Genomic DNA, 15,124 nt, shown 5'->3' with positions numbered 1-15,124 from the left:
TGAGAAGTTGGTAACCTCAGTCTAGTTCCTGATGACATGCATTCCAATTCCAAATTCATTTTGTATGTATCAATTTCAAGAGGGCAGCTAAAGATCAAACGTGTGTGTGGACTGAATTAATCTTGTTCTCCTTGGAAGTGAGCCGTTCAGGTTGGGTAAGGCGTGCTGGCAGCTGTCTGGGCTGTCCTTAGTAGACAGACAGACAGTTTTATTCTGCAGACCTTGTCAATCCAATACCTTTTGCTGGTACTGAAAACTGCTTTTAAAAAACTGCGTGTAGAAATACTGCAGTCAGTTGAAGGAAAACTGCAGCTGGGATTGACAAGACATGACATCTGTATTTTTATAGGTCTTTACAGGTGGTACAAAAGACATAATTTTAAATATGTATAGTGGCTCTAAGATCCTTTCCTTTCTCTTTTTGCCTTCCAAGGTCAAAGCAGCGAAGACTTCTGTAAGACATGGATAGATGCAAACATGTTGGGCGGCTACGACTCGCCCAGGACCACTCTATCCTGAACCCCCAGAAGTGGCACTGCGTGGACTGCCAGACAACTGAATCTATTTGGGCTTGTCTGAAGTGCTCCCATGTAGCCTGTGGAAGGTACATCGAGGAGCATGCACTTAAACACTTTGAAGAAACCAGGCATCCATTGGCAATGGAAGTTAACGATCTGTATGTCTTTTGTTACCTTTGTGAAGATTATGTCTTGAATGATAACCCAGAGGGTGATTTGAAATTGCTGAGAAGTTCTCTGTCAGCAATTAGAAGTCAAAAACATGATCCGTCAACCAGAAGTGGCAGGACATTGCGATCAATGGCTTTGGGAGGGGACATGTGCAGCCATCAAAGGAGCCCTCAGGGACAATCTCAGATGCTTACAGCTCTCTGGCACAGGCGCCAGTCCTTGCTCGCAAAGGCGCTGCGGACCTGGTTTGATAAGAGCTCTAGAGGCCAGCTAAAATTAAAGCAAAAGAAACAAACGGAGGAGTTGGAGAAAAAGAAGGAGGCAGCTAGGCAACGGCGGCAGGAGATGAAGAGACAACTCCTGGAGGAGCTGGCAAACACTCCTCCAAGGAAGAGTGCGAGGCTGTTGTCACATGTGCACAGGGAGAACTTGATTCCAAGGAAATTCAGGGAGGTGGCAACCGCTTCCCCTACCTCAAGGCAGATGCAGAGCAGCAGATTCAAACAGTTCTATTCCATCCGGCGTAAGCCTCTGATGACTCCTGGAGTAACGGGTCTAAGGAACCTGGGAAACACATGTTACATGAATTCTATTCTGCAAGTGCTAAGTCACCTCCAGAAATTTAGAGAATGCTTTTTGACACTTGATCTCTGTGAAACAGAAGAACTCTTAGCCAAAACTGTGAATGGGAAGTCTAGGATGCCTGGCAAATTGGCAAATGGGTCTGCTGCTAATGAGTCAGGGAAGACTGACAAAGTGGGATCATATGGCATGCAGAGCTTGCCAGCTGGCTTAAATGGTGGCTCCTCAATAAGCAGGAGTTTAGAACTAATACAGCCCAAGGAACCCAGTTCAAAGCACATCTCCCTCTGTCACGAATTGCACACCCTCTTCAGAGTGATGTGGTCTGGCAAGTGGGCGCTCGTGTCCCCTTTTGCCATGCTGCACTCTGTGTGGAGTCTGATCCCGGCATTTCGAGGTTACGATCAGCAGGACGCTCAGGAATTTCTCTGCGAGTTGTTGGATAAAGTACAGCAAGAACTGGAATCAGAAGGAACGAAGCGCAGGATCCTCATCCCTTTCTCACAGAGGAAGCTCACCAAGCAGGTCCTGAAGGTGGTGAACACCATTTTTCATGGGCAGTTGCTTAGTCAGGTATGCACCTGCGTTTGCACAGAAATCAGTTGGAGCCGTTCACACCAAGGAGCAAAGGCTCTGTTTCTTGAGGAACCACCGGATAAGTAAGAGGAACTGGTTAGGAGTGCCTCCCAAGAAAGAAGTCTGTTGGGTTGCTGTGCAGGTTGTCAGCATTTCCGATACTTGTCACGTGTGTTGTAAATTCAGTTGACTTTTGCCACCTCAGAATGAAATCTGCACAAGTACAGAAGTTCTGAGCCCTTAGTTTTAAGTTTTTACATGGTAAAAAAATGTTAAAATGGTAAATTCGTTTTGTCGCTTCCTGGTTTTGTTTCCATGGCTAGAAGTAATATGATGAAGGACAGAGAGGGCAGTCATTTTGTGCTATAAAGAATAAGCTCTCTGTGACTTTGTTTTGGGGTTTTTTTTGCAAGCATATGAAAGTCATCCTGAGATACTGAGCATGCTTAACATACGTTTCTGTAGGAGCTGAAAGTGCCTGTCATGGTGCTCGGTCTCTTATTCCTGTGCTGTTCCCTTCTCTGAAACATATTATTTCCCACAAGGCAGACCCTGGGAGCCTAGTGCATTTTGAAAGTCCTCAGCTACCAGGAGAAATGAAATATGTGCATAACTTGACACTCAAGGGTTTGCAAGATCAGACCACGAAGCGTATTACATGTGTGTATTCTCATTACTATTTATATCATCCTTCTCAGTGCCAGTCTTACTGAGCTTACCACTTACAAGAACTTCTGTGCACATTAATGATTAAAAGGTGTATTTCTTCAAGTTAAAGCTTTTGGCTTTTCAGGGAAAGGATGCTTGAAGTTGTGGTTCATTTGAATCATCTCTGCAGTGCAAGAACTTCTTGTGAACTTCTTAAGGAAAAGCTCTTTGTTCAGTTGTCTCTTGACTCAGGAATATGATGCGTGTTCTAGATTCAGTGGTAGGTCTCCGTTAACAGCGTGATGTTCACAGATCAATGTAATTTATCTGCTGCCAATGATACACTATAAATAACTTGCCGAACTCTTTATTCTACTTATGTAACTATTGTGTACATGTACTGAATTTAATTTCAAACCCGTCTATGCACAGAAGACTTCCTTCTCTATCTGCTAGCTACAGATCCATCTTAAAGTTACTGGTGCCTTCAGCGCATGAAGCTGCAAGGTTGGAAGTTGGTTTCTGGTGGATGGTTCTCACAAGAATGCAAAGGCTGACCAGATCTGGTTTTGTTACCTCCTCATGTTCTCACTTGCTGCCTCTGAGTTTAATTGAAAACTTTTCTGCTGTTCTTATTTATAATAGTCTGGGATGACATAAGAAAACAGTGCGTCTGAAATTTGTCCTTTCATGCTCCGTTCATGAATAACTTCTATATAGTTAGCAGATGAAACATTAAAGGAATTATACACTTTGAAATATGCAAGGAAAGTAGAGAAACTATGGAAGGGATGATAAATGCTAACGTGTACTTGTTGTAGTGGAAGGCAGATCCAAAGTGCTTGTTACCCAACTGTGAATTGGTATTATACCTGTAATGGTGTTTATCTGACAAAGTGAATCCCATAAAGGTGAATATTGTCTCCATTTTTTTTGAGTATTGAGAAAGTATTTTAAACTATCTGCTCAAGATAGACAGCTTTCAGACTAGAAATAAGTAACATTTCTCTTGACTCACAGATCACCTGTATGTCTGTGAAACTGCGCTGCCTTTTGGGCATAAACTTGCTCTTTAGATGTGAATGTAAATGCCAGTCTGCAGGTGTACATGGTCATAACTTCATTTGTGTATGCACATTTCATTCCCAGGTCACCTGCATAACATGCAACTACAAATCCAACACTGTTGAACCCTTTTGGGATCTTTCCCTGGAATTCCCCGAGCGCTATCACTCTATTGAGAAAGGGATCATCCCCGTTAACCAGACAGAGTGCATGCTGACAGAAATGTTGGCCAAGTTCACCGAGACCGAAGCTCTGGAAGGGAGGATATATGCGTGCGACCAATGCAACAGTAAGTCGGATCCTGTTGCTGTCTTCACCATTAGAAGCACCATCTGTTTTTCTGAGTGAGAGGTTTCTGATGCATGTTTTGTGTGTCTGAAGACATGTATATGTATAGGAAAGCTGTGTTCTTCCTTGCTGCTTGTGCTGTTTTGTTTCCTCCTGTTGGTAGCTTCTGCTCCTTTGGGTGCCAGCTTGGATCTGATAGCTCATCCTCTTGTCTGTGCCGTTCGGCAGAGCAGTTTGCTAAAGCTTTAATATGACCCTGTTCAGAGCCACTCTTGCTGCTTGTGTTGGAGGGGAAGGGGAAGGCAACTTCAAGAATTTATCGGGTGAGAGGGGCTTGGATTTAGCGAGAAAAGAAGGAACCTTATCCCCTGTGGTTTGCTCATCTCTGCATGACAGGAAAGCTTTTATAACAAGTCATCTATATGCTGCTTGTTGTTGATTGAATCCTTTAACTAGAAATCACAAATGCAGAGTTCTCAAGGTCTGCTGCCAGGTTAGAGTTTCCATCTCTCTGTAGGCATTTTGTCAAGAAGCAATGAACTGACATTATTCTGGGAGTCTCAGGTTAATGTATTACCCATTATATGAATGCACGTGTTTTGCTGCACTCAGCTAGAAGATGACTTCTGCTTTCCTGTAGTAGGTCTGAGTGTAAGGTCATTATATGCCCGAAAATAATTTTAGCCTTGTGTATAATCATGCAGCTCAGCTACTCTGATAAGCTGGATTTTAAGTTTTTTTTCATGCAAGTATTTATGGCAAATGTTCATCCCCTTGGGAGGAAAATGCCAATAATTTGACTTACATTGCAGCTAAGCAGCTGAAGTAGCAAGTATTTGTGGGGTTCTGTTCTGTATCAACTTGCAAATCTGTTGCCAAACATCTTCACAGAGTGCTAGGAAATAATCGTTGACTAGATGTTCTTGAAACAAAGCCGAATATAATTTGAATAGATTCTGATTCACAAATAATGTTCACAAAGTGTCAATACGTACATGAGTACAGCTTCATCTTAACTCTGTTTTCTTTGATTCTTTGTGAAAGCCCAAATTTTAACAGAGTTAAATGGCTAAGAAAATACTAACCAGCTGAAAAAAGTCAGGGAAAGGCAACCAGTCTGCGTCTAGGTGCCAAAAATTATTGGGGGCACTGCTTGTCAGACATGATGGAGGAGGAGCAACCCATCTGTTCTGAACTGGTGCAGTGAGGTGCAGAAATCTAATTAACAGGTACATTTCTTATTGGAAGCTCTGAAAGCCACCTGGCTTCCTCCTGGTATAGTCGTATGTTCAGTGTCCTGGAAAGACTAATCGCTGGGAAAAGGAACCTTTTCTCCTCTTCTCCAGTTTTTTTCAGCAGTTGTTTTATGTTCTTGGGCAGGCAGAAACCCTGCAAGAGGTGGAACCTTGCTGGAAGCATTTTCTGCTGGCTTGTATTGATATTCGTGAGCTAGTGAAGCTTGCTACTACCAGCTTTACTGTAGTGCTATAATAAGTAGTATTTTAACAGAATACAATGTCAAATAGTAGTATTTGTACACTCGTAGTTCACCTATTGAAACTGCTACAGCCCTAGATGTCTTTGGCACTAGTTCTGTCAATATTTCTGGTGTATTTCTCAGAGAAAAATGTCAGCATGAGCAGATTGAAGGTGATAACTGTGTGATTATGAGCATCACAGAAGTGCAAAGGTGTTTAAGTATTTTTAAACATGTAAGTTTTGATACTAGAGAAGTTCCTGCTCTGTGAAGGAATTCATAGGAAATGTTCACTTGTGTGTCCATCCTGAGTGCATGTGAGCTGTACTACTGCTGCCGAAAAAAAAGTTTGTCGTGTTCTTTTCCCCTTTCTGAAAATTAATTACACCCTAACAATTTTTACCTTGATAACTATTTTTTTTTTCCTGGTAGGCAAACGGCGTAAGTCTTCTCCTAAACCTCTTGTTCTGAGTGAAGCTAAAAAGCAGTTAATGATCTACAGGCTACCTCAGGTCCTCCGACTGCACCTTAAACGATTCAGGTGAGCGAGGTACACTACATGATATCAGGCAAGTGACTTGACTCGTGTCTTTTTGGAAAGAAGTGATTAATGTGGGCGCATAACTTCTCTCACTCTCTGGTAAATGCATGTGTATAAACATTTTACCCAAACCAGATGTGTGATACCCTCTCAGACTACTACTTACATTACAATCAGTAACCTGTTTGTAGTGTTTTCTGCTGTATACATACAATGTATTCTTTTGTAAGTATTAATACTCATTTCCTTGAATTGTACTCAACAGTATCTGTCTGAGTTTGCAGACAACTTGAAACGGTGGCTGTGAGATGGATGAACTGACCAGCTGAGTGAAAGATTTGTTGGAAGCCTGTGACTGATAGTTAAATGACAATATTATGTATTTACCTGTTGAATAAAACATAGCAGACAAAGTTCAAAATGTTATGAAAAGCTCTAAAATGGTTAGCACAGGCCATTGAGGTGTGTGGTGTTCATATAACTGAGTGTTTTCAACACCGTTTGACTGTCACAATAGATGTTTGGCTTGCTTTGTGTTTGGCTGTTGAAAATCTCAACAATATTCTAAGTATAACAAATGGGCATCAGTGACAGAATCAGTTAAATGCAAAATAGAGTGCAAACAAGGAAAAAATTCTATGATACCTACTCGACCTTAGCAAGGTCTTCAGAGTTGTTTAGCAAGCAGCTACTTTTGTGTGCATCTTCCCACAGCCCAGTACCACTGTCAAGAAGCAGGATCCTGAGTCTTTGATTCGTGCCCTTGTGTTTGCAGGTGGTCTGAACGTAATCACCGTGAGAAGATTGGGGTCCATGTCCTCTTTGACCAGGTATTAAACATGGAACCTTACTGCTGCAGGGACTCTCTCTCCTCTCTTGACAAAGAGACCTTTGTCTATGACCTCTCCGCTGTGGTGATGCATCACGGGAAAGGGTTTGGCTCAGGACACTACACAGCATATTGCTACAACACAGAGGGAGGTGCGTGTGCCTTATTACGGGGGAAACAAATTCAAGAAACTCATGTTTTATTCCCTAGACGTAGTGTGTTGTAAAGCTGTATGATCAAAGTTGTCTGGAATCACGTTTCCTGACATCGGGTAGTTTGTTTCCCAAAATGTATTGCTAGTAGCATGTTTTCTTTTTTTCCTTTTTTTTTTTTTTTTTTTCTTCCCCCTCCATAAAGCCACAGATTGCTGCTCTTTGCTTTGCGGCCCTTCGGGATGCCTTTTATTGCTTGCTGTTGACAGCATGAATGCTTCATTTTCTCAAGCGATGTAATTCCGTGGAGCTGCTCCAGCTGGGTGTCTTTTCTCAGTATCCTTGGGATGATGAGATAAACAGTGTTTTGAAACTGGACAGGAACTATTCATGAATAACATCCGCAGGGTTTTTGTGACTTTCCAGCAGTCTCTTTCTGCAGCTGAATTAGTATTGACTCTGCCTTCTGACTTGTGGAGAAAGAGGTACAAATTGACTATCTCCAGGAAATTTTTATTTCCCTAATTGAATTTTTGGGCTGTACTATACAATTGGTTAAACTATGATTTGGTATTTCTAAACGCTGTTAACAGCACAGAAACAAACAAAATGTATTCCAGATTAGAAACTCCTTTCCAAAGCATCTATAGGGGAAAAGATAGAGATGCCTTTCTCCCTTTTTCTCTGTGGATGTTTCCTAAGAACAGTTCCAAAATGCATTCAGAAGGCATGGTGCCTCCCTTACTAATGTCCTCTTTCTCACTTTGATTCCTAGGGTTTTGGGTCCACTGCAATGACTCCAAACTGAATGTATGTAGTGTGGAGGAGGTGTGCAAAACCCAGGCCTACATTCTTTTTTACACTCAAAGAACAGTGCAGGACAAAGCAAGAATCTCAGAAAAACAACTCCAAGCTCAGGTGCCGTCCAAAAATAATGATAAGGACAGAAGACTGACATTCCCATGATGGGGAGCTCTGTAACTCAATCAAGTCTCTTTTTTTAAAAAAAAAAAACAAACCATTGGCGTTCACATCTTTCCTCTGTGTAGGAAAAAAGGCTCGCTGAAGGAAGGGGATCAGATCATGATGTTTGCCGCCCAGGGTCTGGAAAAGCATATCGAGCTGTGCAATTCTGACATGTAAGATTGTAGTCAGAATCTTGTTTTTAAACCATCTTGCTGTTAAATTATGGTCACAAAACGGAATGAGAAAGTTTGATGCTGTATATCGTTCATCTTGTATCAAAAAGGAATTGCATAAGGCGTGTAACAAATGAGCACAACTGGGAAATAGAAGCATTCAGCTGGCTTCAAAAACCTTCAGTACCTAGTAATGCTGATAAAACTGCAGAAGGAACAGGTACAGTACCCTCCCCTTTAATTGCCATTCAGATTTCCAGGGTTTGAATCACACAGTCACCCAGGTATTTATTTGAACGGTTGTTGGATAGAAGGAATTGACTGCCCTGAGAGCCATTCTTGCTGGAGAAACGCAGAACGTTCTTCTACCAGGGGAAATATTCCCCCAGGGCTCAGCTATCTCTGCGATGCCGATTTCTTTGCCATCAATTGAGGGCAAACCCATGGCTAGCAAGTTCTGTCAGCAGCTCTTTTTCTCAGTGTTACTGGGACTGTGTGCGCACTTGATGGTTTATTCTCTGGGCGGAACAGAATTGGCAGCTAATTTCACTAGGAATGTGATTTTTAAAAGAGTTCTGCTCTGGAGAAAGTGTGTTTAAAAACAAACCCCTGTAATAAAACAGGAATGTACCTGTGTATCATATCTGTTTACAGTGGCAGCAAAAACAAAGCCTGTACCACAGGCTTCTGCTGGCATAACTTTGTTCATCAGCAGTATAAAGAAGTCTGAGCCCTGGCTTTGCACAGTTGTGACAGCAGAAGCAGGTAGCGTAGAGGCATCTTACACTGGCAAATTAGCACTTTTTTACAAATGTGGCTTGTTTTCCTCAGGGGAGCAGGGTGGTGGTAATACCACAACAGTGGGAGACAGAGCAAGCTTCTCTTACAGCTTCTATTAATGGAAATATTCGTTAACTGCAGTGGTCACACGAGGCCCAGACTAACTGAAGGCAGTGAGGTTGCACAGGTGTCATGTGCAGAATTCAGCCTGTGAGGTCTTCGTTTCTGCTGGGACATAAAGGGAAGGACTGTAGTTAAATCTCAAATTCCATGTTGAGTTTGAAAGGCTACAAAAATGTCATATTGTACAAAAATGGCTACAAAAAACATAAGGCCTTAGTTCACTATTTATAGTCACTTCTCAGCCTACAGTTGCTCCTCAGGTGTTTTTATAATTTGGGGTTTGACTGTTCACATTTCATGTTTTAATCAAATCTGAATATGTAACTGCAAAGAGACATGATGTCTTTCAATCTTGATGTTTTTTTTTTTTTAAAGTTGTTAAAGGTGAAGTAATGTAAAATATGAGGTTCTTAAAAAAAAAAAATTGGTTCCATGTTCAGGTAGAGAAGTTCTGAAAGTGTGTTTCTCTTCCTCCCTCTTCTCCTTTTATTCTTGTCACACTGACAACCCTACGTTGTTGTTGGAGGGGATGAAGAGGTAAATTTCCCAAATACCATTCCTCTCTTTCCCCTGCCACCACTGTGACTTTTAATCTCCTGTCCTGTGGGCAAACTGAAAACAAGAAACTTCTTTTGTTAGAGCACAGTGTTGCATGAGGTCTCCTCTGTCCTTAAAAGTTTCCCATTTCATGTGTGTCTGAGCAACATGCTGCTTTTTGAGCCTACAAAAACTGTCTTTTTGACAATTAAGTATAATTTTAAGATCATACGCTCTTATTTTTTCGGAGACAAGACAGTTTGAAACAGTCCTATGATTAAAAAGTTTTAGTTTTGGTTCTCCAAATGTAGCAGGGCCTGGAAGGATTTCTTATGAATGTCTGTATATCTTTGTATTTACTAGGTAGGGGATTTTTTTATGCTACCAGTAAATAAAATTAATAAAAATGCAATAGGCCAAATTGAGATCCAATAAAAGTAAATGTGACTCTGCTGAATGCAGGGGAAACTGAGTTGGGCTCAGCACAGGTAGAAGTTGACGTTCCTGAAGGAATCGGAATCAAGTGCTTGTGCTTATCAGATATGTGGTGGATTCTTTTCTAGAGCAAAACATAATGCTCTGTGAAGACTGCGTGTCTCAAAAAGAAAATTAAAGGAAAAATAGTGTTTAACATTGCCTTTTTAATCTTAAGAGGTGGAAGGGAAAACTGGTATTTTTCCCATGCATCTGTCCTTCCAACCCTAGTAACCCTTTATGAGGATTATATTCTTTTAAGTGACAGGTTTACTATGGGGCGTTCACTTTCTGAATCCCTTAGCGGTGCTGGCTTATACAAAAATTCGATAGAAAGGCAAACCGGAATGCAGCATTCGTCGTTACCGCAGCAAGCCGAGACTCTTCGCTGGGAATGCTCATCTTTTGACTGAGTGTTTTGCATTAGTATTTGCATTCAGGTAGTAATACGGTCGTCACGTGAATCGAGCAGGTTGCGGAGGGGAGTGGGGAGCTGGAAGCGTACCTGTAGCCCTTGCTGCGTCTGATTGCCCAAGCAGATTTTGTAGCATTTGCTGCTGACATCTTTTGACACTCGTGGCCTCTCCATGTGACGTTAGCCTAGTTGTGCCGAGATGTGGAGATACTGCAGTCAGAAAAATGATTGCCCTGATAGGGAAGGAATGAATTATACTTCAAAGTAAATAAACTTGCTTTTTCCAACACTGTGAGGTTTCTGTAATATTTAGCTTTTATTTGGAAGCGATAGCGTATAGCATTTTTTATGCTGTTTGGTTTATATTTGTCTACTGCAGGCTTCTTTATATAAGCATAGCCCGGTGCTCCCTCCATGGTGGACACTGTTTTATAGTGTCCTGGTTGCCAGAAATTCTGATTGGAAGTTACCTCTCTACATCAGTAAGATGAAAATACTACCTGCAATCACAGTGAAGCCCACTTAAGTGCATGCCTCACAAAGGGTAGCCTGTAAAGCAAACTTTGTCCCTCCTTTAATGGTATGGCTTCAAATCCAGCTCATACACTGATGTGTATTTAGAGTAATTCCAGGTTTAGGCTCTGCTGCTGCAAACACACAGGCAGATGATGTAACTTCACTCGTGCGTGGAGTTCAGCGGCCACAGATGTGAGTTGCAAGCTAAGGGTCTGCAACCTGAAAACCCTTTATTTTGTTACAACTGGGAGCAGAATTGGTTTCTCTGTGATGTGGTGGGATTCCTGTACTGGACTTCCAGTCTTATAGCAAGGAGTCAGTTGCCTTGAGAGATGCTCAGAGCGAGTGTGAGGTTCCTGGCACCTTGCAGGTTATTGTCTGAAGGTGTAGGAAGCCACTGTACGCTGGCAGATGGTCAGGCTCATGCAGCCTTTGGGACAGAACTGTTCCCAGCATATCCTGATTCCATTCATCTTGTAAGTAAATTGGCATTCCTTAATTTTATGTTTTTAAGAATGAAGAATCTTAATGTATTCATGGCCAGGTATGATACAGCATCTGCTGTAGTTGTTGGAAACCGCTTTATTTTAGCTAACTTTATTCCACTAGCAAGCTAGTTACATATATTTGCCTTTGAGTAATCCCTTTACTGCCTGCATTCCCAAGTTAAACTATGCATACCGCAAAAACAGTTTCCCTGCAAAGCACTGAAAAAAACCCAATTTTTTCTCCCCATTAGTTCTGACCAGAACAAGTCTTTGGTCTGACTTTGAAGTTGTTAATAGGAGGCAACAAATAGAGTAATACATTTTAAATGCTTGACATCAGACTTTTCTGGGAGGCAGTACCACCCCCACTTATTTAGGGACTTCCAGATGGTTTTTTGAGTGTAGGAATAAAATTGGAAATGGTAAAAGCATTAAATGTGTCCTATGGACTTGCTATCAGGAGGTTTTCTTGCTTTTAGAAGGCAAGGGTTCGAGCATAAATACTGTCTTGGTGGTAATTTAGAAACTCTTTTATTGATTGTAATGTCCTGAGGCCTGAATATGCTTAATTGCATTCCAGTGAGAGAGACTAATGAAACTTCTGGCTGTTGCCAGATTACCCCAGGATGAGCTCCAGTGAAGTCATTGGCTTTGCAGAGCGAGAACCACACAAGCAAGAGACAGGGAGATTAGTTTTACCTGCCAATACAGATTTGTGAACTAATTTTTCTATGATTCCTTAGATTTGGTGCCTTGTATCCAATATTATTGTGCATCAGACAGAAATGTTGGGAAATAAGTCGCAATTTCCCCCCTCCTGACTGAAGCAGCAGACATTTGTGAGTTTTCACAAGTACTCACCGTCACTGACATTTTTACGTTTCATATCTGAATGTGAATGAAGTTTACCAGCAAGCTCAGAAGCCGATATTTTAGTGTTACATGTTTGAAATGTCTGTATTTGTAGTAATTCAAGTAACAGCTTGTTCAAAGGCGGATTAGATTTGGCTTTCTAGATTTTCTTATGTCATCGAGGCGCCCTCAGTCAGGTCAGTAAATTGACATCTGTCAGAGCATGTAGCATAGAGCAAGGAATAAAAACTCCAGTGGGGCTTTTGCTAGAGTAGCTGTAGCTTTGGGAAGCACGTTCTGTTACGAACATAATGCTAATTGCTGGTTTAGAAAAGAAAAAAATGCAGTTCCCATTGTCACAGCAGTGCTTGCACAGGTTTCCTCATGTGAGCAAAAGCATGCTGTGGTAATGCCTACGTAAATTTAATATGCAATATTCGTACAGTATATATACCTGGATACACCTTCGTACAGTTGCGTAAGGTGGCTGAGTGTCCCTTCTTGAACGTAAATAGTAAAAGGAAAGCACCAGCTCTGAACACTGCCTTTTTGTGTGCATCTAATCCCTCCAGCGGGTTTGAGACCAGATACGGCAGACTTAGGTTGAGAATTTGCCGCCTGTTGGAATACAAAACCTCAATTCATTGGGTTTTTGGTGTCTGTTACGTTAACATTGATAACCTGTTTATTGCAGATGGGAATGTGAAGCATTCTAGCAAGCTTCTAAATTTAGAAACCCACATGTTTCAATGATCAAAAGCTACACACCAACTAGTGATTATTTGTCTTAGTTGATTTAGGGGTATGCCTTTAGCCTGCTCCTTCTGTTGTACCGGTTTTTATTTTGTGTGTGTGTATGGGTTCACTTGTTTTAAGGACAGTGGGCCAAAATTCTTTCAAGAGTTAGAAAGTCCTAAAAATGAGCCTTGCCCCCCAAAGCGGGGGGGAAACAACCAGCCCAAAGAGCCCACGATTGACTTTAACCACTGTTAACTATTTATTGCTCTGAAGCTTGTGCACGATACAGAATGCGTTGCAGTTACAGCGAAGCGCTGTACCCTTAGGGTTGTTCTTGTACCACCGCACTACTGGTTTTGTGCAGGCTGGGGGTGGGAAGGAGTTGGGATGAAGAAAACAACCGGTAAAGATGAAGCCAAGCCGGCCACGGCAAGAAGCTGTGATCTAAGTTTAGAAGAGACTGGAAGCGCCTGATAAGGGGACCTTGTGTGCTCGAGGATTGCGTGTTTTGCGGGCAGAGACATTAACAAAATGCAAACACAGTCTCGTTCGCAGCAACCTCCTGTTGTTTTTGTGGCAAAAACTTGCTCTGATCAGTAGCCTCATACTGGCAAAATGAATGGTGCTTTTCCATTAGATATTACAGTTCCTAAGGAACAGTACCCCCAGTTCTCAAGTTTTGTAAAGGAGCTACCTACTCAAAGCCCACGTCGTCACTGTAAATGCTTTGCATAATGGGAAGTGAGGAAGGAGATGATACAGTTGATGACTTTAGCTGATTTGATTTGTAATTTTTAGTCTTGATAAATAGAGATAAATTGCCACTTCCAATAGAGGTGGCAGGTGGTAAATTGGATTTTTTTTTCCATGCTGAAGTGCTGTGCCCTGACTTGTCAAACTAAGACTTGGTGGAATCTGGAGTGAAGGCCTCCTCTAGTTTCTGTTCCTGCTTTAAAGCCACTTTCTGTGAGAGATTGTCTTTTTGGGAGCGTGGAACAACCACATCCCTTCAATGTGGGCAGGATTAGGTGTAAAGTACTTAGGCTTGCCTTCTTATTTCCTTAGATAACCATATCCATACCATGGGGATAATTTGCTACAACTGTTAGTAGAATCCGTGCCACGCTGGTGGCTGGACAAGGTTAAAGAATGTCTGGTAGCACAGGCAGGCTACAGCTACACACATCAATAATGTCACCACAGGCTCGTGCTGCACCACTGAATGGAATCGGTAACTGAGAAATTGGGATAACCACCTGCGAGGCTCCTTGTTTTGCACAGTTAGCATAGTGTTAGGGCTGCGTAACTCCACACCTCTGATATAGGAATGGCATTTTCAGAGCAAGTGTCATTTTTGCTCTCCTTACACTTATTAAATGATGTTACTAGGCTTGGCCCTTAAGGCTATTTCCTACTGCTATAAGCTGAAGCACATCATTTCCCTGTGAAAAACAAGTTTTTGCCTAGTTTATCACATGTGTAAACTTTACAGTAACTTACCACTGGCAACTTAAAGCCCATGTGAAAGAGAATTAGGTCTTGTTTTTTCCCTGCTTCATTTCAGCTTTGGTTAAGCAGCCACAAACTCTGTAAGCCACAGCCTTCTATACATCTAATGAGCAGTTTACGGGAAAGGAAAAAGCAGATAAGTTTGTTTGCAGTAAAACTTTTTTAAACAGGTCTGCCTTTCCATAAAAGAAACTTAAACACAGCTTAGAAACTTAAAACAGCTTCTCCGAGAGGAGTGCTGCCCGGGCAAGCTCCCTTAAGGTGTGATGGGCTTGGGCAGGATGCTGCCGAGGAGACCCCGCTTCTGCTAATGCCCTGGAAGCTTCACTCTTGACTTGAGTAAGAGCAGAATTAAAGCTAATCTTCAGCACTTTAAAAAAGTTAATCCCGCTCTAAGTTAAGGTTGCTGGAAGGGTGCTGTTGGCAGAGGCTGGGTGAGATGCAGACGAGCGGTTTTCCCTCAATATGAAATCCCCCCGCAGCCCCTGTGAAAACAGGAGTGAAATGCTGCGCCGTGTTCTTGGGTGAGGAGCCAAGCCGGAGCTTGAGTGCGATTCCTGATTTTTCAGTGACTTCTGTGGGAGCTTTAAGTCAGAACAGCCTCTGATTTCTGCTCCAAGTTTCTGCTACTTACGTCACTAATGACTTAAGCTGATGTATGCCATGCTGTGCTCATGAATGAGACCGCCTTTGCTTCAAGGACACT

The 15,124-nt window shown here is 42.0% G+C and overlaps 1 protein-coding gene across 1 annotated transcript; it reads left to right on the top strand.

Moving 5' to 3' along the window:
• The first annotated feature begins 461 nt into the window (after positions 1–461).
• Positions 462–7,813, top strand: USP49 (ubiquitin specific peptidase 49). Its single transcript, XM_010284162.1, has 5 exons — positions 462–1,844; positions 3,645–3,849; positions 5,758–5,866; positions 6,642–6,847; positions 7,623–7,813. The coding sequence occupies exons 1-5, from the start codon at positions 462–464 to the stop codon at positions 7,811–7,813; spliced, it is 2,094 nt and encodes a 697-aa protein (XP_010282464.1).
• Positions 7,814–15,124: the final 7,311 nt, after the last annotated feature.

The sequence above is a fragment of the Phaethon lepturus genome, unplaced genomic scaffold (assembly GCF_000687285.1).
Source record: "Phaethon lepturus isolate BGI_N335 unplaced genomic scaffold, ASM68728v1 scaffold24903, whole genome shotgun sequence".
Lineage (NCBI taxonomy): Eukaryota > Metazoa > Chordata > Aves > Phaethontiformes > Phaethontidae > Phaethon > Phaethon lepturus.
Note: the sequence above shows the minus strand (reverse complement) of the source record. Positions and strands in the feature narration are given on the sequence as shown.

What these genes read in the sequence shown, in the direction of transcription:
- USP49 (XM_010284162.1), top strand. Translation starts at nt 462, where the DNA reads ATGGATAGATGCAAACATGTTGGGCGGCTACGACTCGCCCAGGACCAC. An exon ending in ATGGGCAGTTGCTTAGTCAG is followed by an intron (nt 1,845 to 3,644) that starts GTATGCACCTGC and finishes TTTCATTCCCAG; the next exon opens with GTCACCTGCATAACATGCAA. An exon ending in TGCGTGCGACCAATGCAACA is followed by an intron (nt 3,850 to 5,757) that starts GTAAGTCGGATC and finishes TTTTCCTGGTAG; the next exon opens with GCAAACGGCGTAAGTCTTCT.